This window comes from Hippoglossus hippoglossus, chromosome 20 (assembly GCF_009819705.1).
Source record: "Hippoglossus hippoglossus isolate fHipHip1 chromosome 20, fHipHip1.pri, whole genome shotgun sequence".
NCBI lineage: Eukaryota > Metazoa > Chordata > Actinopteri > Pleuronectiformes > Pleuronectidae > Hippoglossus > Hippoglossus hippoglossus.
Genome location: NC_047170.1, coordinates 4,000,145 through 4,025,563, shown reverse-complemented (window position 1 = coordinate 4,025,563; position 25,419 = coordinate 4,000,145). Strand labels below are relative to the sequence as shown.

Sequence of the window (25,419 nt, the reverse complement as noted above, 5' to 3'; positions counted from 1 at the left end):
GATTGCAGCTTTCAAAAGCAGCATTTTCCAGCCTTTTCACACCAGATACACAGCAGAAACGCTGCAGCCACAGATACACACAGTGATAACCTCAGGGGCCTCCGTGTGCAGCAAGTGCATTCCAACGCTCCCTGGCCTCCCACCACATCAAGTGTGAGGCTGACTGTGTTGTTGTTGATGACTGGGAAGCCTGGGAGAAACAAGTGGAGTTAGAGTCCACGAAGGGGCTGCAAGGACGCTTGTCCCTCAACCACGGAAACGGGCGTAATGACTTCTTACAATGTTGCGGGGACAATTCGTGGAACTGCGAGGGGAAGTGCTTTGGAGATTACTTTCTCCACACGGCTCGCAGGTCTTTGTGGAGCCGGTGGAGGCAAGTGGAAGGAGTGGCGCGGCGATTGTGCTGCTCGATTAACTAACTTGTGAAAGTGCTCCAGCTGATAAACGCCTCCACATCAAACACCAGGAGCGAAAACAGCAACCGTGCATGAAGCCGCTCAAGGATTTTAACCTTTCAGCCTCAGATACACGCCAAGATCCTTCATATGTCTTGTTTTTCCCACTCCCCCCACCCCTTCCCTCACCATTTTTCCTGAAATCCCTCCCGTGTTATTCAAGCCCTGAGGCCACCTATTTTACATTTTTGCAGGCTCTGAAGGTGCATTAGCAGCCAAGAAAAAGGGCAGCAACATAAACTCTGGCCATTGCACCGCTGAACCGCTGGACTTCCTGCAAGCGGGCCAATTCATCTTGGACTTTTCGGCAGTTTTCCTAATAAATCAGAGCCCACCGTGTGCCGCCTGCAAGCCCCCCCGGAGGAAGGTCACTGCTGGGCAGGCTTCCCAAACATAACCCTGGTCCCTTTGCAGTTTTAAGTGCTCTATAACTGCAAGACTATCGCATAAAACCTTGACTTTGCAGCGGTTGGGATGAGCAGGAAAAAGAAATTTGATTAACCTTGACACTGACTTGTGGCAACCTTCTGGGAAGTGGCCGTGGTTTCTATCTATCCTCGTAATTGCCCCATAAACCGCCTATAAAGTTAAAAAACGGTGCAGCACATTCGAAACCCCGGCAAATACAATTCAGACGATGCACAGTGCTGACATCGAGTTCCTTCAAATGAACCCTGCGACACCCAGCAGTCCCCTTTCATCACATTCCCCACGAGGCCCTGATTCCCCCCCCCCCACCCAGAGCTTCTCTAACCACCACATTTCATAACCGCTTTGTCGCTGCACCAGGGCAGGAACCATCAGCCAGAGAGTCACTCACAGAAACAAACAAACTCTGCAAACTTCACAGAGCACTGCCACTCTGAGAGGGAGAGAGGGGAAGAGATGCCCGAGATAGAGGCGCAGTCCCATGGGCCAATGGATTTGAAAGAGAAACCCAAGCGAGAGATGTGGAGGCAGGGACAGTGAGTGAAGTTCAAAGCCAGAGGGGGGGAGGCTGGGGGGAGTATGGGTGAGGCGGTGATGGGCTCTCACTCCTTTCCTCCCATACGCGCCGCGGCCCCGTGGCAAAGGGCGGACTGTTGTTCGGACGCGGAGGGGAGGCAGTTAAAAGTCCATTCTCTCATCCTCCCCCGACCTCCCATAGCAATAAGCTGGAAAACAGCTGTGGGCTGCACACTCCCTTCTCCTCGAACACTGTCCCATGGGCCTGAAGCACACATCCAAAAACACACTCAGACACACTCAGGAGATATGAACCTGGAGAAGCATTCTTAACACATGCACCCTTAGGTCTTTCCTTCTCCCTCCATCTCACATATATATATGCTCCCATTGCATAACTTTGAAAAAAAAAAAAAAAAGAGGACGTGAATGACCTTAAAGGGATAGTTCACCGAAAAATGAAATTTCACTCATCATTTTTGGAGTCACAAATGTAATTTTAACAGAAAAAAACCTAACATGCCCCAATACTGCTCGTGTGATGTCATCCAAGAGTCTGGAAGCCCCAACATTCAAATTCGACTCGAAACAAGGACATATACACCTTATATGTCCTTGTGTCTTAAGCCTAAGTCCACTACCGGAAGTATTGAAGCTAACGCGCAGCACGCACGTGCCCTTGGATGAGAGAGTATTGGATTTGGCTGCAACACAGTTTACCCCCGAGACTCCTAAAGTGTTTTGTGGACTCAAACCCTTCACCCATCCCTCCATCGGCATAGTGGTGAGTAGATAGTGAATTTTCATTTTTCAGTGAACTATCCCTTTAACTACAGCCTGGACCACATCACATTGAGGGATGTGATTAGTGAACACAAGCATTGTTTCTCCAGAAACTGAATTAAAGGGCTTCACTCTGTCTAGAAGAAGATAAATTAGTGTGTCTCATATTTAACATGACGCATCAGCCAGTGGGTTTTCAGAGAGGTCGATCCGTTCGGCAGACTTCACCACAAAGCTGGCCGACAGTGGGACCAGTGGACAAGGCGACCGTGGTCGAGGGGGTGTCTACTCTGATTTAAATATAACATACACGAGCACCATTCTGTCACTGTCTGGATCATTTGCTGCTAAAAACTGAAATCCAGATGTGACATCTGAGAAGTTTTTTAACATTCTTTGTTCCTGCTTTAATCATCATTTGTTTAATAGTGACTAAACAGAGACCCCAATGTAATTAAACTATAACTAGTTAAAAATACAAGTCAATAGATGAATTCACAACACCAATTGTTAAATAATTAAATGGGTAATTAGTGACTCAATTATTGTAATTGAGTGTGAAAACAAGTCTAAAGCTGGAATCTTGTTTTCATTCACCGCCATTCACTTCATTTAATTCCTCTATTTATCTGTCAGCAGCTCATTTTACTCAACTCTTTCTTTTCCTCTTGTTTTGGTCGGAACTCGGCTGTAATCCTTCATTTTTATGAGATGACTGAGGCCAGCAAACTTACATGAAAACCCTGGAAGCTAAATATGTTGAGTACCAGCATTTTTCAGCAAACTGCCTGAAAGACGACAGAGAAACTGTCATGACAGAAAAACACAAGTCAATGTTCCTTCATGTTTCTGATCTTACTATTTAACTAATTTAATGTTTGTAAATAATTTAACTGATGGTTTGAGTTTAGTTTTTGTTTTTTTGATTCATTTATCATACTTTAAATGTTTTTTTGTCAGTTTTGAGGCCCCGTAATAACCAAACAGTGTTTTCAGTTTGCCATAAAAGTCTCATTATTTACTTCTATATATATTAACATCAACAAAACAGAACACAGAACACACAGTGATGTCAAGTGTAAACAGGTGATGTTGAAAATCAGCGTCTGTTACACACACTTTCATTGAAAATAGCATGTGAATCAACAGTCTCCTGCATTAGCATCAGGTCGTACTTGCATCACTTTCCTCAGTATTGTCTTTGATTACAACAGAGTAGGTTAAGTCCAAAGTAGAATACAGTAACCACTCCCTTATTCGAGGTCCCACACATTATACCAGCCTCAGCAACACCCTCCAGTGTTCATGTTGGGAACTACAGTCCAGCACATGGAAGCACTGCAGAGGATGCTCCTGCTGACATCAGAGGAAAACGGGGGCACTGGATGAAGAAACGATGAGAAGATGGAGCTTGTTTCTGAGATTCTCATCGAGTCGTAGCTCATCTATTGCTAATTTTTATTCTTTAAGGATTCTAACAAGCTCTTAATCCTCTCACTGGCCGCCTCTCGTCTCTTTCCCTTGCGACTTTTGACCCCTGCGACCTGTAAGGGCATGAGGAGTTGAACCAGTCCCCAAGGTCCGGTAGTGTTGCCCTCAGTGTGACGTCTGGGTGTGCTGTTCTCCCTCTGCTGGAGCAGCCAGGTGCTCTCCTGACACAAAGCCACGAAGCGGTCGAGCTGGGAGGCGTTGACGTTCTTGCTGACGTTCAGGGAGGTTTCGAACGGGTTCTGGATGTGCAGCGGCGTCACCTCTGGCTTGTTCTGCTCTTTACCCTGGAGAGTGAGAAGAGGGACAATGTTGGCAGATTGAAGCACATTTGTGAGCAGCAGCAGCAGCCATGAGCGCAGGCCTGTATACTGTATGTTACGGTCCATCTATCTAGTTGGTCATGGTTTGAACTCTTCCCTGCTGTATCTGGGGCATCCTCTCCTCTAAGGTTGGCAGAGGGAGCGCTACGGACATGGTTCTGGAAGAAGTTTTGACTAGAGTCATGAAAAAGGAGAAGAACTTGAGAGGGGCAACGAATATGGCAAGAATGAGCTTGGCTGATATGAAAACCTGCTTTACACACCGAACATGCGGCTGAAGCAGATATGGTCCATGCTTGTGTTGAGCAGTTGCCGCCGTCAAATGAACCATCAATATGTGGGTCAGAGAAAAGTCAAGAACCTTCCATGGCACTTTGCATCGTGCCATATCCCTGCCTAGAGCCTGACAGTAATGGAGCCGAAGAGATAGAGCCACAGAGTTGGGGGTGGGGTCAGGAGGGACAGAGGATGGCAACATAAAGCCATCAGTCACGGGAGTGGAGCGAACCGGAGAATTGTGGCACCGTAAAGCAGATTTATGGCTGTTGCTCCGCTGGTGAAAGCCTATAGGCATTGGTCACGGCCACTGTCTACCTGAACGCTTCCTCTGCTGTGTCAAACTTGATATTAGTCTCATATATTAGGCTGCAGGGTCTCCCTTTCCCACCGACATCAATTCATTAAAGCACAGGCACTGGCAATGTCCCCGCAACTCATATACTGCATCCAAAGCACAAAAACCCAATTTATCAAGTAAATTACTTCAGGGAAAAGGAATAGGTGATAAGAAGCATATTATTCAATGATACAAATTTCAAAACATAGGTTAATTAACTCTCCCATATGGCTGTAGAAGAGAAATTGGGCCTGAATACACCCCCTGATATAACTTTGAGATGCAACAAGACTTGGAAACAGATTTCTGGCCCATTTACTTTGACCTTGTCTCAGCATTTTGTTTGGAAAACTCATAGCTGAACCTTGGATGCTCTCTCGCTGCCTAAAAGAAGCATTACACAGACGCAGACAGGCAACATCCGAATAAATATGGGTTTAAATAGAACAAACACGTATGCATTTGTTTACACTAAGCATGATGGAGCTTCTAATTGGGATCTTATCTCATGGGCCCCGGGCCAGCTGTCATCCGACTGTGGGGGAAGACACAACCCACCCGAACACAAGCCTTCATTACCAGCAGATTTCCCTGTCAAAGCTCGGCTCTGACACTGGGAGGGAAAGTTGAAAAAGGGATGAACAGGCTTTCGTTTAGTGCTGAAGTTCTCTACGAGCGTCTTTTAATTTAAGCTGTTGGTTTTTAGTGATGCAGTGGTTAGAATTTAAAATGAAATGTATTAAACATACAAGTAGAAAAATGGCACAAGTGTAGGACGGACTATTTTATGAGCAGAAGCTGGCTGATAAGGGATTGATGAGGTGGCTCATACAGATATCAAGGATGACCCTGTATTTTGTTTCTAACAAATATACAAAAAGATTCTCAAACAAATCTCTTCTACTTTTTCAGTTGAAAGAATTGTGAAAAGGTAATTTAGTGAGTGGAACATAAAAATAACCTCAGTGTCAGCAGTTGACTATAAAACTCGGGTGACACTGATTCTAAATGATCTCAATTACACCATTACTACTGTATTTCTGCACTGACAGTTCTTTTTACTTCTGGCTCGAAATACAGTGGGGTGGGTCCAAAAAGCACTTTCAACATAATTACCACAGTATAATGCAATACAAACACATTTGCAATGAGATAATATAAACAGCTTAATATATGAGCCCAGTAAATGTATCCATCTAGTTTAAATTGTGAGGATGAACAGCAGCCGGTGTCCTATTGGAAAGCAGATATTTCCAAACATGGCACATGCAACATAACAAGTTGTTAAAGTGACGGCTTTTGGTCAGTCAGACACAAGTTATCATCTCTGATGTCTTTATGCAGATGTGACTTAATGTTTAAAGAAAGAGACACTACTCTTGCATCAGGCTGCTGGTATGTGAGAGGAAACAGTGAGGTTTTATTGTATGAAGGAAAAAGGCTGTTTTCAGTCCTCATCAGTGACGGATCTCTGTATTTATTTTGCCACTGGTCTCACAATTAAAATGTTCTTTATATAACAAATTAGCTCTAGTTTGACTCCTTCTCTTTGACAGTTTCTCTCCTCTGTGCACATTGGCAGTTGGTGTAGTTTTTTGTAGGTATTAACAAGTTCAATTTAATAGAGGGAATGATCAGAATCATACAATAACTTACACTTCCTCATAAGATAAGTGAAGTAGCCTCGTAGAAAATAACCCCGGAAACGCCACGTTATCTCTCAAACTGAGACAGTGCGGTACGGATCCATAGTTTTCCCCACAGCCGAGTTGAGTGAACCGAGATAAATTCTAACCAGGGTGTTTGAAGATGATCTTTTCTCAGTTCCATGTTGGTTTTGTTTGTAGTTTTATTACACAAGGCTAATATCTGTATGCTTGAGAAACTACAACAGAGTACGTCTCTGTTGTAGTTTCTCAAGCATACAGATATTAGCACAAACTATTCATGGTACCATTTCTTGAGAAAAAAAAAAATACAACTTATTTCAACGCCAGACAGTATAGTGTTAAATGAATGTTAACATAATTAAGGCATACCTAAACATTTGTAAGACCTACTATGTGATAACCCATTAAGACTTTTTAAGGCCTAAAATTGTGAATATAAAAATTTTGACTTAAAAGAAAACATTTAAGACCCTGTGGAAACCCTGCTCAGATGGTGCACAAACAGTAAGTGACATGATTTTAAGTTGTCTCGTTTATCTTGTTTAATTCCTTTTTCCTCACATTCTCTATGTAAAGTGTCTTGGTGAAGGTTTTACTCATTAGTGAAGTTGGAATGAAAAGATGGAAAGTATGGGCAGGGGGTGTTGGTCGGGTTATTGTTGTAGTTGCACAATATGTTTTTCCTTTTTCTTCCTGCAGCATGAGCTCACAGTGTTTCCTGTATTTAACACATGTTATGGTGCAAAACAGATTGTAAATAAGTGACGAATTTAGTACAGTGCTGTTACAAAACTTAAACCTAGCTTTGTTTAACTGTTTTTCTCTGTGTCAGTTTAACCTTGGGCCCCTGCAGCCTATTTACATTGATCGATATATCTGATCTTAATCTAATCGGATTATTCAATTTAAACCTGAGTCGTGTTGGAACTGCTTCAAAGAGATTAGATCTGATCAAGCAAGATTTCCTTAGTGACAGCTGCATAAAAGTGTCTTGTGCATTTACTTAAGAGAAACTAACATTAGACTTTTAATCCGATTTAACATAAAAATTTGCTTTTCTGCAAAGTGCTTTTTTCAATTTACCTTTAATATTAGTTTAACAATCGAATGACAGCATTAACTGTCATCATTGGCTATTCTCTGTGGTTACATTTGACTATATAAAATTGAAAAATATCTACCTTTCTGATATTTATGGACATCTTGCTGAATGGAAAGGTGGCGTAGAAGTCAAAGAACTCACAAAGGAGCTGCTCTGAAACCAAAAAAAGTGAGAAGTCATGTTAGCACGAGGGGCTTTGGACAGAAATGTTGTTATCCATTAAAGTGAGTTGTGGTCCCACAGCCCTGGTTCCACGCTCCCGTGCTCACCTAGTGTTGCCGTGTTGCTGTGGAGCGGGATCTTGCTGAAGTCGCTGACAAACGTGCAGTCGTTACCTTCAATCACGCTCTTGTCTGCGGGACCTTGTGGGGAGAGAGCGGGCACACGAGTTAAATGGCTGCCTTTACACGCCTATGGCCATAAACAAGACACTGAGGGATGGGGGAGTGGGGCGGACACATAGACACAGAGGACGGGAGAGAGAGAGAGAGAGAGAGAGAGAGAGAGAGAGAGAACAGGTGCATGTAGATGTGTGTATATCAACAAAAGCAGAGAACATGGATCATGTACTGTTTGGCTGCTTTACGTCACCAGCCGTGCCCTTGTTACCGATCTCCTTCACCACAATAAGGCCGATGTGTGTGTGTGTGTGTGTGTGTGTGTGTGTGTGTGTGTGTGTGTGTGTGTGTGTGTGTGTGTGTGTGTGTGTGTGTGTGTGTGTGTGTGTGTGTGTACGCACTACACCACTAAATAGCTGCCTGTGCGCTTACATGTGTGTGTGTCCGGAGGAGGCGGGGTCATCCACCTTCCCAGAGTGATGGGTCTTTTATTGTACAGTAAGCACTCTCTGTGATAGAGTCTGCGCTAAACGGGGAGCCGAGGAGGGGGAGGTGATGGGGGGTGGAGGGGGAGGTAGCGGTGGGAGGAGGTGGAGGGTAGATTGCTTTTGGAAGGCAATTATCAGGCGGCCAAGGTGACGGAGAGGAGGAGAGAGTGATGGAGGAGCTGCAGTGGACTCGCAGACGCACTGTGTGTGTTGGTTGTTAAATCATCACAGGACGCAGGACTCCCTGTTCATTACAGATGTACACATGCTAATGCTAATACAGGCCCTTTAATCACTAACGGGGTCAAAATAATAAAAAAACTAAACCGGGATTGCAGGCAGAAGTAAATAAGGTTACTGCAGTCGCTCTGCGGCTACAGATGAAGGACATGTTTCTTACTTTGTGCTGCATAGTCACACCTGTAATTGACATGCTGCTGTTGTATTTTGTCATTGAGAGGTCAAAGAAGCATCGAGTCCTGTAGAATCAGCCTGTATCTCAAACCAGACGTACTCTGGTTCCCAACCCACCAAGAGCAGAAAGAGGGAGCTGAGGATTCCTGAGATGCTTGACAGGATAGGAAAGCTGAGAAAAAATATTCTGCTGCACCAATTTCTTTAATTCTTTCCATACTAGGTTTTAATCTTTCTTTTTGTAAATTATTGCATATTACTTTACATTTAAAAACCAGGAAACATCTCACTTTTCGGGTTAAACCTCCCACAACTGGTAGAGTTGTGACAGCTTCATTTTTAGGGGTCACGCAAAAAATACTGAGAACTTCCTTTCTTGTTCTCCTTAGCTGCTTTCAGACAGATGATACACTGCGGAGCGGCTGTATGTGAGAACGCAACTGTCTGAGTGAGAGGCTCCAGAATCTCTCCAGAGTTGCTCCTGCCAGCCCGCTAGTAATAACGGAAGGGGCCCATGAGAGAACACAGCAGGAGATCCTCTGGAGGATTCACTGCAAGCCAGTGGGTGTGTTTAATTAAGTTTTTAATTCATGGATCTTGATGAAAAAAAAAAAGACATTTTTAGTGGACAGATATTTTAGTGAGTGTGTTTATTGAGTGTGTGCAATGTGCTGCAGATTCACATGAAAATCAGCATCTAGTGCATTTAAATCTAGTTTCATTGTTGACTGTTGGGCCTTGGCGGCGGTATGCTCTCTACTGAGTGCCCTTCTAGTTTAGTTTACTGATGATGGAGGAGTCCAACACGTTGGTGCACGCTGTGTGGTGTCTGGAACCTTGTGGCAACGGACCTCCACTATGCATCTTTTAAAGATGCAGAACAGCATTAATTTAGTACAAGAACAAATGTATCCCAGGGAGAATCACTTCAGTGCCTGAAGAACAAGATATCTCCTGAGTGACAGGTCGTGCTGGGAAATACCTGCAAGCTCTCTGAGTTGGTCCAGTGTGGGGAGGATTGGAGGGTTCCTCCTCTGCAGGAAGAACACCACCATGACGGTGAGGGAGAAGTTGGTGATCCAGGCGCCGGGGATGCTGCTGGTGAGGCCATGAGTTCGGGCCCAGCAGCGGATGGTGAACACGAGGCAGCGCACCCGCGGGTCCAGCTCTCCGTATAGGTAGAGCAGCTCTGTACTTTTCATCGCCACCCTGTGGAGAACACATACGATTACTGCTCCTGCTGTCAACTACTGTGCTGCATGTTTTAATGGTAATATGAGAGTGTTTGGAGGAAAAAACAGGCGCAGGCCTTAATAAATGGTAAACTTCACTCTGCAGCAAGAATGTAAAAACATTATTTATTTTTATGTTCTGCATTTGGGATGAACGATTGGACTGAGAATTCATTGTTGTTAAAATATGACCAATTATATAACTCAAACAAATAATTGGCATTACAGGGCACTTAATTAACCAAGTAACCAACTGGACTTTAATGAGTAGACATCTATTTATTCGACAGCCAGAGCTTGTGGAAAGCACTAACATATACTAACTGTTGGACATGCTGCCACGCAACCTCTCTTAAAATATTAAAACAATAATAACAATAATGATAAACTTTAGTACTAGTACTTTTCTTAAAATTATGAAGTGCTTAACATCAACAAAAAATGGGAATTAAAAGAACAGAAACAAGAGAAAGGTAATCACTTCTTAATACAGGAGAATAAAAGTTACAACATGAAAACATTCATAAAAACCTTCAGATAAAAAGGTTATCAGAGGAGATTTAAATGACATGAAGAATTTTGCCTGTCTGATCACAATACGTAGAAAATTCCACAGTTTGAGGAAATAAATATGAAAATATCTAATTTAAAGAAGGGCCAGTAAAATGTTTATCAATTGAAGGCCTGTTGTTAACACTTAGTGTTATTAAACACTCGGACAGACCTGTGATTAAAGCTTTCAATAGATTTGAATAATATCAGCACAGTCTGAACTGACAGAATGAGAGAGTTCAAAGATAAAATGCACATCTGTGTTGCAACAGAGAAACTTTGAGACGCAGAATAAAGTCACAGCAAAACCACCACTAGAGAGCAGCGTTCAGTTTGTCAGTCACTGACCCCGTCACAGCTGCTGGTAGTTTCCTTCCTCTCTCTGACACACACACACCACAGACACCACAGACAGGAAAGTGCTGCGCTTCAGAGAAACTGCAGTGGTTTTCTGTACGTTGGCAGGTGTGCCCGTGTTGCAGAAGTGAAACGCAAACAAGCACCCGTGTCGGCCTTCCTGTTCAGTTTCTCTGTAGCGAGCATGCAGCCATGGCAGAGTTTGGTTTCTGTTTGGGGCTTTAGCAACACCACCTTGGCCAAAACAACATTCAGGACAAAGTAAAAGTATCGTCTGTGAAGCAGGAGACCTATGACCAACTCTAATTGACATTTCGACTCATGACTGTTCCGCTGCATGAAACTGATCTGTTGGTTACTAAAACCTTGCAACACCAGAGCCACGTAAACAAACCTTTCATTCTGTGTCGATGTGGTGATTAGGCGATTCAGGCTTAATTTGTGTGTTCAGGGGGAATACCTGTTGTTGGCTGTAAGGTCGCACTGAAAGCCAGAGGGCTGGTGGGCGAAACGGACCAGGGGGCACCTGGCGTTGAGAATCTTCTGCACCCCGACACATCCCGGCCCAAACTGGTCCACACACTCCCCGATGACGGAGAGGATGCTCTGGGTGACAGCGCGCTCCGAGCTGGCCCTCTTCATCTGATACTCCAGGGATAGACCGGATTTTGGCTACAAAGAGAGAGATTGGAGATATTGAATGATGCTTGATCACTCGCCTCTTTTTACCTGGCACACTATGTTTCACACCAATGCACAAATAAAAATAAGTTTAAAAAATAAGAGTTGCAGATTGTTTAAAGCTATCAAGGCATTAAACATCCTAGCTCCGAAATACATCTCAAAAATCTGATCTCAAAATCTTCCTCTTTTTGAAAGATTCCGGGATGTTTGATTTGCCTTTACTTTACTGATTTGCATACTGTTTTTATTTGTTTTCGTCATTTGTATCACTTTATATCTTATGTGGCCAATGTCCTTTTAGTCAACTGCATTATCTGGTTTTCTTTGTAACATTGTTCAGAAAAGTGCTATATTAATCATGATTATATTATTGTTATTGCTATTGATATTGTAGGTTATTATTTTCAAGGCGCTGGCCTGACCATCAGGAGCAATGTGTTGATTCAGTGTCTTTCCGAGTGCCTGAGACACTGAACACTGAGTAAATGATTAACTGTTTCTGCTCCACATGAGATGATAGAACACAACTACAAAGAGTCAGATGCAATATGATGACAATCCCTGACAATCACCTGCGTGTTTTTCAGGCTACTGAGTGTATTATTGTGGTAATTATTCACTTCAACTCCTCTCTGCAGCATTGATAAGTAGTACACAAACATTTAATATGTGGTTCATTCATTACGTATTATACAGCAGCTTCCATCTTTATCTGCTCACACCTACATTATACTGTTAACCATTTATTTAACCTATATACAAATATATGAAGTACATGTCGACATATATTCAACCCTATATATGTATTGACTGTTCACAAACGCTGCAGGCGATAATGTAAAAAAATTATCGTATATTATTCAACAAGTCGAGTCAGTTTTTGCAATACCCTTTAACAGGATCTGCTACTACATCAATCACTAGGTTCCAACTGATTCTGAACTCTGCTGAGAAGGAAAAAAAACAGACATCACACAGGTTCTGGCCTCATTACACTGGCTCCCTGCTGCTTGTAGAATTGATCTAAGGCCTGTTTATTGGTTTATGCAACTTTAAATGTCTCAGGCCCGGCCAATTTAACCAAACTTTAAAATCCACATATTCCTGCACGAGCCCTTAAATACTCAGCAGCTCCTTTCAACACTGTGCTTATTAAAATACAGGAGACACAGCTTCTTTTTTTTAATGCATATATTCTGTGGAACAGCCTACGAGCACACATCGAACCGTATTGTACTTAATTCTTTTTATCAAGATTCTTGACTTATTCCTGTATTTTGTAAGGGTATTCATACTGTAATTTAATGTGAAGCACTTTGAATAACTTCTACCATATGAATTGCGCTTTATAATTGAACTTTTTATATCAAAAATGTGACCATGCACCTACTCCTTCTTCACAAGAAGTTATCAAGAGAATAAACTATCTTCTCAGTGTTTCCCAATAACTATCTAAACTGTGTTGGAGAGCCATATTCCAATTTGTTCTGCAGCTCTTCATATAACATAAAACATCTCTAACTTGGTGTTTTGCTGCATTGGATAGCTTTGTGCAGGGCTATTTGCCATGGGCTGGCTCACGTGCTTGCGCTATCGTCCATAAAGTTGTTACCCTCCGTGCAGACAGTCTCATAGTTTCAGCTGCAGTTAGTTGTGTGCATAGCTGCAAGTGGCAAACAATGCAGTTGTCTCTTACATGTGAGAACTTGTCTTACACTCTTTCATCTGTATACGTGTCACTCACATATGCATCCCCATGACTGCCATACATTGAATTAATTCTGTGGGAAACGCTCCTTCTTTTTTTTTATACTTTCAAATCATTTTACTCTGCTAAAATAATAAATTTAACCAATTCCACTCAACAGTAGAAGCAAATCCTTCGTCTCTGAGTCAGTTTTCAGAAATGAATCTAATTTAGTCTCACAACACTAACAGACCACCCCAAATGCCATTATTACCATCTTTACGTTCCTTCCACTGATGCCATCCAGGTCCAGAAACATGTCCAGGTCACAGCCCAGCTTACCGAAGCCGTTCACCGACGAGCCAAATGGTTTGATGGTGCATTCTGGGAAATAAGCGGCAGCGATGTCTTTGAGCAGAGAGCAGACGAGGAAACGCAGCCTGATGTTCTCCTCTGTTAGTTGGTAGGATTCTGTCAGGTGGGTTATCTGATGGTCTATCTGAGGGGAAATAAGCAGAAAGCCCAGGGTTCACACCATCTTTGAGGTATTATCTCGTGTTTTACAGATTAATGGATCTATTTAAATGGATTTCACACATACACTTAATTAAATCCAAGTTGCTGGACTAGTCCTTTAATCTTAAGTGTCAGTCTGGGTATGGTACTGCACTTACACTCTCCTCTCTGGACAGTCTCTGCATGAGCTCATTGATGGGAGGGGTGGTTTGTGGTTGCCTCTGTTGTCCTGCCTGTTGGTTTGATGAGTCCACAGAGTTGAAGTTCCTCAGTGACAATAGTCTGGATTTAAAAGGCACCATGGATTCATGGCTGACAGTGGGGATGTTGGCACCTTCAAGTAATGAGGCAACACTTTCCTGGCTGGAAAACTCCACCACAGCATAAACGCCCTGGAGAATAACAGCAATGGTAGTGAATAAAAAGAATCCCAGTATAGCTGTAAAAGGTTTTGTGTGTGGATCATTAATGTGAGAAAAGACTCAGGTGTGTTTGGTTGGTCACTTACGTAGCTTTCATAGAAGAAGTGTTTCTTGATGTCGCCATGTTTGGATAAATCCTTGAGAAACTTCTTCTCATTGGTTCTGGAGTGGCAGCTGATGAGAACAGATCTCTCTGCTTGTTCTTGTCTCTCTGCCTGGACGACATAGAGCGACTTGGATCCATATTTCACATCTAATGACAAGGAGCAAAATATTCAACACCTACATGAATAACTTCACTAACTTCACAGCCTCCCCCTGCATCACTGTCAGACATTTTCTTTTGTCATTTCTCATAATTGTTCTAAATAGTTATTTTGTTGTCTGTTGCTTTCTCTTTTTTTACACCCTATTTTTTCCCTTTCACTCTTGTCGAGGCATAAGGTTTGAGGATGTAAGCCCTATGAGGCAAATTGTGATGTTGTGAATATGGGCTACACAAATAAACGACTTTTTGACTCTAACTTGCCATATCTTGCTTATTATGGGTCACAAAGAAATGGTTCTGTTATAATCATTAATAATGCAGTTATTCTTTATATAGGGGATAGCATGCTGTTTAGATGAATATGGAGCAAGAAGAGCTTTATAACGGTATGAGAAAAAAATCTGTGACTTGGTCAGCTCATATTTCCCTTAATTAGGATCCGAGACCCCTAATATTTCAGTTCCATCGATTTGTCATGTAACCCAATCAACATGGCATTTCTTTAATATCTGTGGCAGTGAAAACAAAGGTGTGATGATTTAACATGGAATGGAGCTACTATACTTGTTCTCCTCCCTGTGTGGTTAGTACATGCTGCTGTTGACTAATAAACAGCAACAAGGCTTTGCCATACTTTCGACATGTATGATTTTCATCAGCCCCTGAATCCAGCACAAAACTTCTTAGGAAAACCGACAGTATAACAGCGTGTGGCACCGTCATCAGTCTAATGCAGGTCATACTTCACACACACACACACAAGAGTTCCATGTGTGACATCGTTCAGTCTTATGAACTTTTACAAGCAACGCTTCTAATCGGCATATGTGTCATCCACACAACAGCCTCTGATAAAGTCAAATCTTCAATGACAGAAACTCTGGAGAAGATTTAACAGGACTGAGACTCCCTGGTGGAAAAACACAACACCGAAGTTCTACTGAGACCTTAAAGATTCCTTACGTTTTTCATTGGCTATCAACCAAGTTGCACATAGTGAAAGACAGACACTGTAACTCAGAGAATAGAGATTTCTGGACGAGGTTTGGAATGAAAGTCACTTCGCAGGAGGCGTGTGCATACGAGGACTATCCCGGAGGAGAACAGCTTCGTGTACTGACCACTTCCGTCCCTTCGAGCCGCCTCCGCCTGCGCAGCCACAACATCAGATCCGATACTTCTGTGGAGAAACGTGTCGAGTCTCTGTAGACACTTCCCGAGGCTGCCCCGTCCCCTCATATGTAACCTGCACACCGCATAGGAGGACGCCATTACTGGAAGGGAGACGCTCCAAGGCGCATGCGCGAGGTTCGGACTACGGCAGCTGAGAGGTGCCACTTTGGATCGAACTCGACACTGAAATAATTAGAACAAGAATATTGTGAAGGCAGATTCAGCATTCACACTAATGAATGATTAATACATACACGTGGAAGGTTAACTTCATTTTAAAAACCTCTTTTGACTCAGCATATGTCTGTTTATGTTCAACGTGTCTTATATGTACCGTTGTACTGATGTACAAGTCACAACAACAAATCCCAAAACACAAAAATCCAATTACAAAACAATGATCAAATTACAAAAACACAACGACAAATTACAGAACACAAAAGACCAATCACACAACAATGCTCAAATTACAACAGGCAATGACAAATCACAAAAGACAATTACAAATAAAAAAATCTCTAGAGGAAATCCACACAACACATGTAAAAGACGAAAAATCCCAAAAGACAATTACAAATAAAAAAAACTCTACAGGAAATCCACACAACACATGTAAAAGACGAAAAATCCCAAAACATAACGACAAATCACTCATCACAACAACTCATTACTGATTGGATGGACTCACCGTGTTCGGTGATTGGTTGCGTTTTCTTTCTTGCAATTATATTTTGTGATTTGCTGTTGTGTTTTGCCATTGTGATTTCGTATTAGTCATTGTATTTTGTGATTTCTTTTTTTATTTGTTGATGTGGATTATTATTTGTCGTTGTGTTTTCTTATTTGTCATTGTGTTTATTGATTTCTTAGATTTTTCTGATCTGCACTTATATGTTAAGTGGTTACTGACTTATAATGTGTATTAGTGTTATGTGTAACGAAAAGCATCAAAACAAACTTTTCTGCAGGAAAGAAAATTCCCACAATTCCATGGAAGGCAGAGCCCTGAGTTTCAGCCCTTGAGACACATGAGATTTGTTTTTCATCTGACTGAACAGAACAAAACGAATGAGAGGGAAAACGAAAGCTAGAGTGAAGCTCTGGCACCCGACATACAGGCTGCTCCTCCACCCACACGCTCACCGACAACACTTCCTGTGTTTACTTCCCTCTAAGCACAGTCAACCTCTCTGTCTCTCTCAGTCAGTGCTGGACACTAGATATGCTCAGTGAAGAGACGACAGTCCTGTTGTGCTTCTGATTCAAAGATAAAATTGGTAAGTACTTTGTGTTTCCACAGTTTTTTTTAAATAAGCTGTTTAATCTGTTGAATTCAAAAAATATAAGCTAGATATGTTAGAGATTGGTTGTAGTATTTGTGCAGATTTCTTACTGTCAGTGTTGTTTTCTAGAAGGTATTCTCAGATCCTGACAGAGAAATCAAACGCAGTTGCTTAATTGTTCATTTTTAACAAAGGGTTTGGTTGCGAGAGAACTCTTGTGAGTCAAACAAGTATTTGGCAGCTGTTTGTGATTTGCATGAAGCTATTTGTTGAACAAGCTAGATTCCAATTCATAGACTAATAAAGGTCAGTAAATATTTATTTGCAAATAAATGATCAACATAATTGGTGTTTTAGAGACGTTAAATAGGGCCAATCTGTCCCGAGGGGCTTCCCAGCTTTACTGTGAAACTCCCTTCATCTGCTGGGAAAAAAGTCCTGTAAGCCCCTCCCAGCTGCATGTTCACCCAGCTGAAGCACAGCTTCACTGCTGCAGTGTGTCACTATGCAGCCTGGGCTCCACATGAACTTTTCAAAGTCATCAACTGACTTATTAGTGATGGGACTTGCAAGTCTGAATCAAACCAACAAAAACACGAGGTCTATACACTGATCTCCTGATGTTTTCTCTTAGATCGAGCAGAAGTCAAGCATCAAGATGGATTACAAATACGATGATGGGATTGAACTGTTGTTGGCTCACATGAATATCGAGGACATCATCAATGCTGCAGAGACTCTGTATCAGATCAAGGAGGAGGAAGCCGAAGGGGAAGGAGGCTTGTTGTTCGAGGAGGAAAGTATGTCCCAGGAGGAGATGGACGACAATGAGGAGGCAGGGCACTCAGGGAGTGGGCATAAGGATTATACTGATGGCGTTGGTGGTGTTCGCTACGGGACGGTGGCAGACCTCTTGTCTTTTGTCAACCTGCTGTCCAACATGCAGCCAGCAGCCCTGCAGCAACAGCCTCAGGAGATGGGAGTCCTGCTGAATAAGGTGAGAAACTGTTTTTCTCTCTTTTAATGGTGATTCCACAACACCGAATGTGTGTTAGACATTTTGTCTATCACTATGTTTGTATTTTGATATGATCATTTCTTTGTATTTATTCAATAAGTGACCTCATTGCAGGACATGGCTATAAAAAAAGGCCGCTACCAGATCAACATGGACGTGCTCCTGTTCCCATGGAAATTGACCTACAAGAATCATGGTTCGGGCCTCGTGCCCAAGGGCTCATTTGGGAAAGTCCACTTGGCCCAGGACACTGTCACCAGGAAGAGAATGGCTTGCAAACTGGTGAGTGCTACTGAGCAATGACTGGAATTTCATCTCACGTGGACTTCTCAAAACTCCAGCACAGGGTGCCAACATATTTCACCTGCTAAGTACTGGGTGTTCTCAGAGCATTTACTCCTGTGTTTATACAATGACTCCTGATGTCAGCGTGACATTTGGTCTCTTTTCTCTTCGAGTAAAAGAGGAAGAGTGCTCTTAAAAGAACCCTGTTTGTTGTAACAAATGGCCAGAGATGAATGCAAGAAAGGAAATTCAACAGTAACTCCCCACAGCTCCTATGGAGTTCAAATAAAAGCTGTTTACTTATTTGCCCCCATATGGAAAGTAGTTTCTTTCCTGGTGTGGTGCAATCATTAGACTACTATGTTGACTCAGTGCATTGTACACACTGTTACCAGAAGACTTACTGGCACTAGCTGTGTGGTGGAGTTAAAATAGATTTCCTGTATATCAGAGGACAACATAAGATAACAGCATCATCAGTGTAGAATGTGTTCATTGTGCAACAAAAACGCTTTTTAATATTTGGAAATTTGGAAACAGCACATTTACTTCCTTGCCAAGAGTTGGATGAGTTAGAATCTAGCCTGACTGTCCAAAAGAAATAAAATCTTATCAGCATCCCCTAAAACAAAAAGATTTTGTTTTTACATTTCTGTTTGTGCATGTAAAGAACAGATCAGCTATAAGATTATTTATTTAGCCATTAGCCAGATTGTTTTTTAATCTTTGGATAGAGCCATGCCCCCTACTTTCATTGTTTATGCTGAGCTAACAATGCCCTTGCTTTAGTTTCATCAATACCCCTCTCATGTCTGTATGCAAAAATATAAAGCGATAGCCAGAGGCCTCTAGTATAGCTTAGCTCAAAGATGTGAAATGGGGAATAGAAAAATAAGTAAAACGAACCAAGTAGATATGACAGTGGTATTCTTCGCTGATCTGAACAGGGAAGCAAATAAGCGTTTCCCTGAATGAGGAACTATTGCTTTAAACAGAACCACACCTTGTAATGAGAAATGTATTTACAGCTCATCTTCTCCCTTGCAGATCCCCATGGAGAACTTCAAAGCAGCCGACGTGGAGTTCCAGGCCCGGTTCCGACACGAGAACATTGCTGAGTTCTACGGTGCTCTGTTCTGGGACCAGAGCGTCCACCTGTTCATGGAGGCCGGCGAGGGCGGCTCAGTGCTGGAAAAGCTGGACAGCTGTGGGCCCATGAGGGAGTTCGAGATCATCTGGGTGACCAAGCAAGTCCTGCGCGGCCTGGAGTACCTGCACTCCCATAATGTCATCCACCATGACATCAAACGTAAGAGCAAGAGAAAAAAAGTTTCAGGGCGATTCAGTGTAGATGCCACAAACCCCCAAAAAACCTCAGATATCTCATACTGACGATCTTACACACTGACTAACAGAGAATTCTACACGTTTCCTTTGACTAAGGCTGTTAAAGTAAATGTTCAAAGGAAGCCAGGTCAGGCTGACAAGAAAATGCATGAGTTGATGACTGAGGTTACTAGAAGACAGAGGGGTAGTTAGAGTAGGTGGGGCTAAGCTGGAGGTTTGATACGAGGTGGTTGGACCTCAGAGGCGCTGCAGGGATCAAAGCATTCTCCACAATCATCTGTCAGCCTTGTGTCCTCCAGGCTGTTTGCTGTCTGGAAATTCCAGCTTGCTTTTCGCTCTTGGTCAGGGTTAAATGCAGGGTCTAGAGCAGCAAGTGACTGACGACAACAGCCAACATGGGCCTCTGACGTGGTGCTGTGGTTGTTAACGTTTCCTGCCTGCGGGGAAAAGTTGTAATAAAGTCTCAGTGAGGGTTTCAAGCACAAGGATTAGCCTTTTCATGCAAAGTTATCTGTCTGATTGCGAAAAGAAGGCAACTTTACTTGACCTTCTTTTGGGAGGCTTCAACGAACGTTTGCAAGAAGTCACCAATGAATGTGTATTACCTCACATACCAATCTGCATAGCAAAGCATTAACACTGAAAATACTGTACACCCCAGCTTGTGCTCTGGTCTGCACAAGCTCCACAACTTATCTCATTTCTTTTTCTTTTTCTACAGCCAGTAACATTGTGCTGATGTCAGACAAGGCAGTGCTTGTGGACTTTGGCCTGACGGTGCAGATGACAGAAGATATTTACATTCCCAGAGACCTAAGGGGAACTGAGGTGAGACAGTGAGCCAGAGATCTGATGCCGTCCCTCAGGCTGCAAGTGCGAGCCTGTAATGACAGGATAAACTGCTAGCTCCAAACGATACTTGTTTTTCTACTTTTAAATGTATGTGTGTTTGTGTGTGTGTTTGTGTGGGCTGCAGTCTTGTCTCATGACTCAGGCCAGACTTCCCCTGGTATTTTGACAAATTAGTATCAAAACTTGTCAGCACTTCTCTTTCTCTCTGTCTTTTCCAAAGTGATTAAAAGAAATTCAGTGATTGGCAGAGCAGCAGAGTCAGTGCACTCATTGACCTTGACTGGTGCTAATAGTAGCGTGCTTATGCTTGGCCTTCTCAGTGCAGATGTTTTCATCGGCAGCGTTTGGGAAAGTTGAAGTTAATCCAATAGATTCCTCATGAGACTTATCTCACATCACATATCTTCCCATGTTTTGACCTGTTTGTGTGTCAGTCTATTTTTTTTACATTTACCTCGGGCCTCTCATGGCTTGGCTTGTGGAAAGTCCCAGGGCAGACACCCAGCAGTAATAAGAAGAGAGACACAGCTACTACACTGGGCTGCTCAGGCTGACATTAACGTGGGAGAGCAGGCTGGAATTTCCAACAGCAAGAGAGAGAGGGAGGGAGGGAGAGAGAGAGAGAGAGAGAGAGAGAGAGAGAGAGATTAACTCTGGTAGCATGTTTACTTTTCACACTCCAAAGGCCACCACTCTTCTGCATTACCCTTACCTTGACACACAAAGTGAGGGTCGAAGGGTCAGTGTTTTGTTGCAACAGAAAATACATTTATTATTAAAGAGGTTGTTTTCTCTTTGTTATATTGGGAAACTAATTGGAACAGTTTTTAAAACGTACAAACTTTTTGTTGCCATTTTGCTCCACGTTCCATTATATCTAATTTATGTAATGTTATCCTTTTACCATTTAGATGTATATGAGTCCAGAGGTGGTTCTGTGTCGAGGACATGACACCAAGACAGACATCTACAGCCTCGGCACCACTATCATCCACATGCAGACTGGCAGCCCCCCCTGGGTTTGCAGATACCCACGCACTGCCTATCCATCCTACCTCTACATTGTGAGTACTGAGCATGTCCTGAACATAATTTTTATTTGCAGCCTTAGATTGAAATTTGCACAGCATTCATGGTCCGGGCGATGGTGGTAGAGTGGTAAGCCTTCCAAGCAGTTGACCCAGGTTCAATTCCTGGCTTTCCGATAACATTTTAAATCATACACCAAGCCACGTTTCCAGCTGTATTCAGCCTTTCAATTGACGATCACTGTGAAATACATGTGATCTCATATAGGGGATGTAGCTCAGTGGTAGAGCGCATGCTTTGCATGTATGAGGCCCCGGGTTCAATCCCCGGCATCTCCAAGTTATTTTGTCAGAGGAAATTTTATAAATCTAATGTAGAGATCTAACTCATTCCCACTGAAGTAGTACGTATTAAGAATTTAACAATGTACATAAGAAGCAGCTTCCACAATATTACATGCAAAACCAACTCTACTACACTTACTAGAGCTTCAAAAACCGCAAATTGCCATGTTTTATTGCAAATTATCTAAATACACTGTAAAATAAATTTACATAGTCAAATCGATTACCTGCAGACGTGTGCCAACATATTTAATGTTCAGTAAATGTGAGCACTATCTCCATTCAATTAATCAAATAACTTTTGAAATAGGAAAATACCTCACCTAATAACATATTAATATTATAAATAATTATATAAGAATTATTCAGGCCTTGCATAACAAGGGCTGTGTTTTGAAGTGAAAAAGGATTTGTCTTAAGAGACTATTCAAGAGTAGAAGCACATGACCTAACAATTTTTATTTTCCATTTCCTGTTGACATCTTTCTGACACCACCCTCTAGCCAATCTGCTCAGCATTTTGCCATTTAAAAAAGTTTTCTTTGCAATGAGCACTAACCTGCAGAGAGCTATATAGATACTCAATATTACACTGTATATGCTACAAGATTGACACTATATTTAATCTTGCTGGTTTTCAAAATGTGAAACACACCTTATTTCAGGTCTTCCACTGTCTACATTAACATGAGATTTAAAAAAAGACTGAACATGACCGGTCACAGTGAGTGACTAAGGTTCCTTAACGTCAGTTGCTACTTCTCTATCTTTTAAAGGTTTTCCGTTACATGGGTACTTCAAGAAGTCCCGTTTCTGTTTATGATCTTTATCAGCTCTTTTCATTTCGACACTTACTCACTTCCCCACCGTCATGGAGCAGTAATGTGACATGGTTAAGTCACAGCTACAGACGGAGATGTGCTGTTTTTTTTGTTTTACCACTAAGTTGGTTTACCAACTAAAGTACATCGCACAATGACGGGAATTGGTTCACAGTTGTATTTTGGTCATTTGGAGGCCTTCACTGTGATGTTTGTTTGTTTATTTGTTCTTTCATGCTGTAGTCTTCTAATGCCAATTCTGCCTCATTTGTCTCCATAGATCCACAAGCAGGCACCCCCTATGGAGGACATAGCAGAGGACTGCAGCCTGGCCATGCGCTCCTTCCTGCAGCGAGCCTTGGAAAGGAATCCCACTCTGCGGAGCTCGGCATCTGAGCTGCTGAAGGACGAGGCCATCAACCCACCCAGAGAGGATCAGCCACGCTGCTGGAGCCTTGACTCCGCGCTGGAGGAAGCCACCCACACCATGCTACGGCAACAGAGCCAGCACCATGACACCACACAGGGTAAGGAGCTGCTGAGCTCAACATGTTTGCAGTCTGTGATGGATACACTGCCATCACAGACTATTACACTTGTTTGCAAGCATGAATACTAAGCAATAAATATGCTAACACTACTTATAATGTACTTCTTTTTTCTTCTGCAGAATTATCTCTGTACTCTGAGGACTCTGGCCACATGAGAAGAAAGGGCTCCTTGTACATTGATCTGGGGGCCTTGTCAGGCTACTGTAAACTAGTGGCAGGGCCTCCCACATCAGAATATGGCTAACACGTTACTGCTACTCATCACAGCCTTGATTAAAACAACTTAGTGATAATTAGCTTTTTGCCTGCTTCGATAGTCTGACTCACTCTTCACTGTTTAGAAATGATGGAATAGTTCAGACAGGAGGACAGCTGCAGGCGACATGGCCAATTGGGGGAATGAAAATGTTTACAAGAGTCAAGATGATTCTAATTAATGGAACCGGCTCACTCTGAAATAAACTACACTGCAGGACAGTGGGACACCTATTAAATCAGATGGATTGTAAATAATTTCCTGGTCTACCTTATGGGATGTATGCATGTGCTTTATTTCAGTGTAGTAATTAACACAGTAATAAATTAAATATATGCAGTTTTTTTCATGATGGTGAAATTGTAAGATATCTGTTAAAAAACGTGTGCACTAGGCCAACATGCATGACATTTAGTTCTTTATGAACCTTTTCTTGTTTATTCCTGTGGAATATTAATAGCATCATCTTGCTATGCAAATGCATGTGCTATCAGATTTGTGTTTTTGAAATTGCTCAAAATTGGAAAATGTGTCAATCAGTACGCAATAAAAGAACAATAAAATGAAATTCCATCATTGTCTGTGATGTTTCACTACTGCGTCAGAATTATAATAGATGATTCAGATTTGCTGTAGGGGAGATTTATACTGTATGTAATTTAAATATTTTTTAGAACAGTATGATTAACCTGGTGTGATTACCTCTACTTTCATCTTACTAACACACTGTCCTGACTATTGGATGTAAAATGTCTTTAGCAAGCTGACAAAAAGTATGTAAATTACCCATTGGACATGTGCACCAGTTTAAATAAAGATGTTTTGATTATCACTTCCCACTGTTTAACCTGTAGGTAGACATACAAATCAGACTATTAATATCCCCTAACAAGGGGCTTTTGGGGCGACCTGACTTCAAATCAATATCACAATTATTTTATTTACTTATTTGTATCGGATTAGATACTCATTTGCAAAAGTATCGATACCAACAGTGCGTCTTCGCCTCCTCCAGTTAACAAGTTGACAATTATTGATGTAACATTAGTTTACAGTGGCAATTAGACCATTTTCTTCTACTAATTATCCACAAATACAACTATGTGTTGTTTGGTTAATTTAAACACCAGTATTTTCAACATTACCTCTATCTCAGTTACTACAAATTTACACAGTTGGGTTAGAGACATTGAGCATATCTGATAAGGCTCTACCACAAGGAGTTAACACACCTACTGTGCATCGGTCCAGACCAATAAAGATATTATTGTTATCTAAACATTTGACCTCTTTTTTTTTTTTTTTTTGGAATCGAAATGGGGAATCGATGGGAACCGGAATAGATAAGCAGAATCGGAATCGGAATTGATAAAATTTTAATGATATCCAACCCTATTGATAAGTAAACAATGGGACAAAGTGGTGGTGACAAAGTCTAGTAGCACAACAAACTTGGCGAAAGCATCATAAAAGACCAACACCTCGGTCTTTATGTTGAATCTTGAGAGGTCAGTATAGCTCCCGTTTCAACAACATTGAAGTATTAACAGTTATTATAAACGTTAGCCTGGCTGGTGACACACATTAATGTTAGCCATTTAACTATTAGCAATTAGACGATAGCCACATTAGCCGTCTATTAAGTTATCATTAAGCTAGAGGATAGCGACTATGGCTAATAATAAAACAAAAAACATTAATGTGGGAGCTGAGCAGCAAACGGTATGAGTCCTGCCCATCTGTAACGTTAATAGACTATCAAGTATTTTCCTGGGCATCGGTATCAAGTTTGAAATTCTAGTATCCTGACAACCCTACATCTCACATGAAGTAAAACTGCTTGACAAATAAAGTTCGTACAACATATTCTACAGTATTTCAACAGGAAAGAGCAACAAAAAAAATTAAGTTATATTTCATTGGAAGCTGCCTTGGGTGTTTCCCCTGGATTCCCAGCTACCAGCTCAGTCACAAAGATGAGGTGATAATAAAGTTTTAATGAAGCTCTCTGCTACATTACTTTTAAATGTTATTAATTAGTCATGGGTAGTAGTATCTACTACTGATTTTGCATCAGGGAAACCCATATGGTTTAAAGTGTTCCTCTCTTATCAACACTT

At 41.9% G+C, this 25,419-nt stretch overlaps 2 protein-coding genes and 1 non-coding gene across 5 annotated transcripts in view; 2 read left to right on the top strand and 1 right to left on the bottom strand.

Annotated features, from left to right (window-relative positions):
• Nucleotides 1-3,172: 3,172 nt before the first annotated feature.
• The window catches only part of mtpap (mitochondrial poly(A) polymerase), a 42,145-nt gene continuing 19,898 nt past the window's right edge, over nt 3,173-25,419 (bottom strand). The window contains exons 2-10 of one of the 3 annotated variants that reach the window (XM_034572574.1): nt 15,462-15,586; nt 14,159-14,325; nt 13,809-14,042; nt 13,409-13,633; nt 11,224-11,435; nt 9,605-9,831; nt 7,652-7,744; nt 7,462-7,535; nt 3,173-3,958 (exon numbers count right to left, since the gene is read on the bottom strand). In XM_034572574.1, coding sequence (XP_034428465.1) covers nt 3,635-3,958; nt 7,462-7,535; nt 7,652-7,744; nt 9,605-9,831; nt 11,224-11,435; nt 13,409-13,633; nt 13,809-14,042; nt 14,159-14,325; nt 15,462-15,579 — 1,674 coding nt within the window. In that variant the 5' untranslated portion in view covers nt 15,580-15,586 and the 3' untranslated portion in view covers nt 3,173-3,634. Of the gene's footprint in view, nt 3,959-7,461; nt 7,536-7,651; nt 7,745-9,604; nt 9,832-11,223; nt 11,436-13,408; nt 13,634-13,808; nt 14,043-14,158; nt 14,326-15,461; nt 15,698-25,419 lie in introns of those variants that run through there. The other 2 variants (XM_034572573.1, XM_034572575.1) reach the window with 2 other exon arrangements.
• On the top strand, nt 16,594-23,873 carry map3k8 (mitogen-activated protein kinase kinase kinase 8). Its single transcript, XM_034572576.1, has 8 exons — nt 16,594-16,790; nt 17,431-17,793; nt 17,929-18,096; nt 19,147-19,408; nt 20,168-20,274; nt 21,210-21,362; nt 22,773-23,019; nt 23,163-23,873. The coding sequence occupies exons 2-8, from the start codon at nt 17,455-17,457 to the stop codon at nt 23,285-23,287; spliced, it is 1,401 nt and encodes a 466-aa protein (XP_034428467.1). The 5' UTR covers nt 16,594-16,790; nt 17,431-17,454; the 3' UTR covers nt 23,288-23,873.
• Nucleotides 21,594-21,665, top strand: trnaa-ugc. Its single transcript has one exon. It is a non-coding gene; the product is annotated as a tRNA-Ala (tRNA).

What these genes read in the sequence shown, in the direction of transcription:
- map3k8 (XM_034572576.1), top strand. Translation starts at nt 17,455, where the DNA reads ATGGATTACAAATACGATGATGGGATTGAACTGTTGTTGGCTCACATG. An exon ending in CATCCACCATGACATCAAAC is followed by an intron (nt 19,409 to 20,167) that starts GTAAGAGCAAGA and finishes CTTTTTCTACAG; the next exon opens with CCAGTAACATTGTGCTGATG. An exon ending in GAGACCTAAGGGGAACTGAG is followed by an intron (nt 20,275 to 21,209) that starts GTGAGACAGTGA and finishes TTTACCATTTAG; the next exon opens with ATGTATATGAGTCCAGAGGT.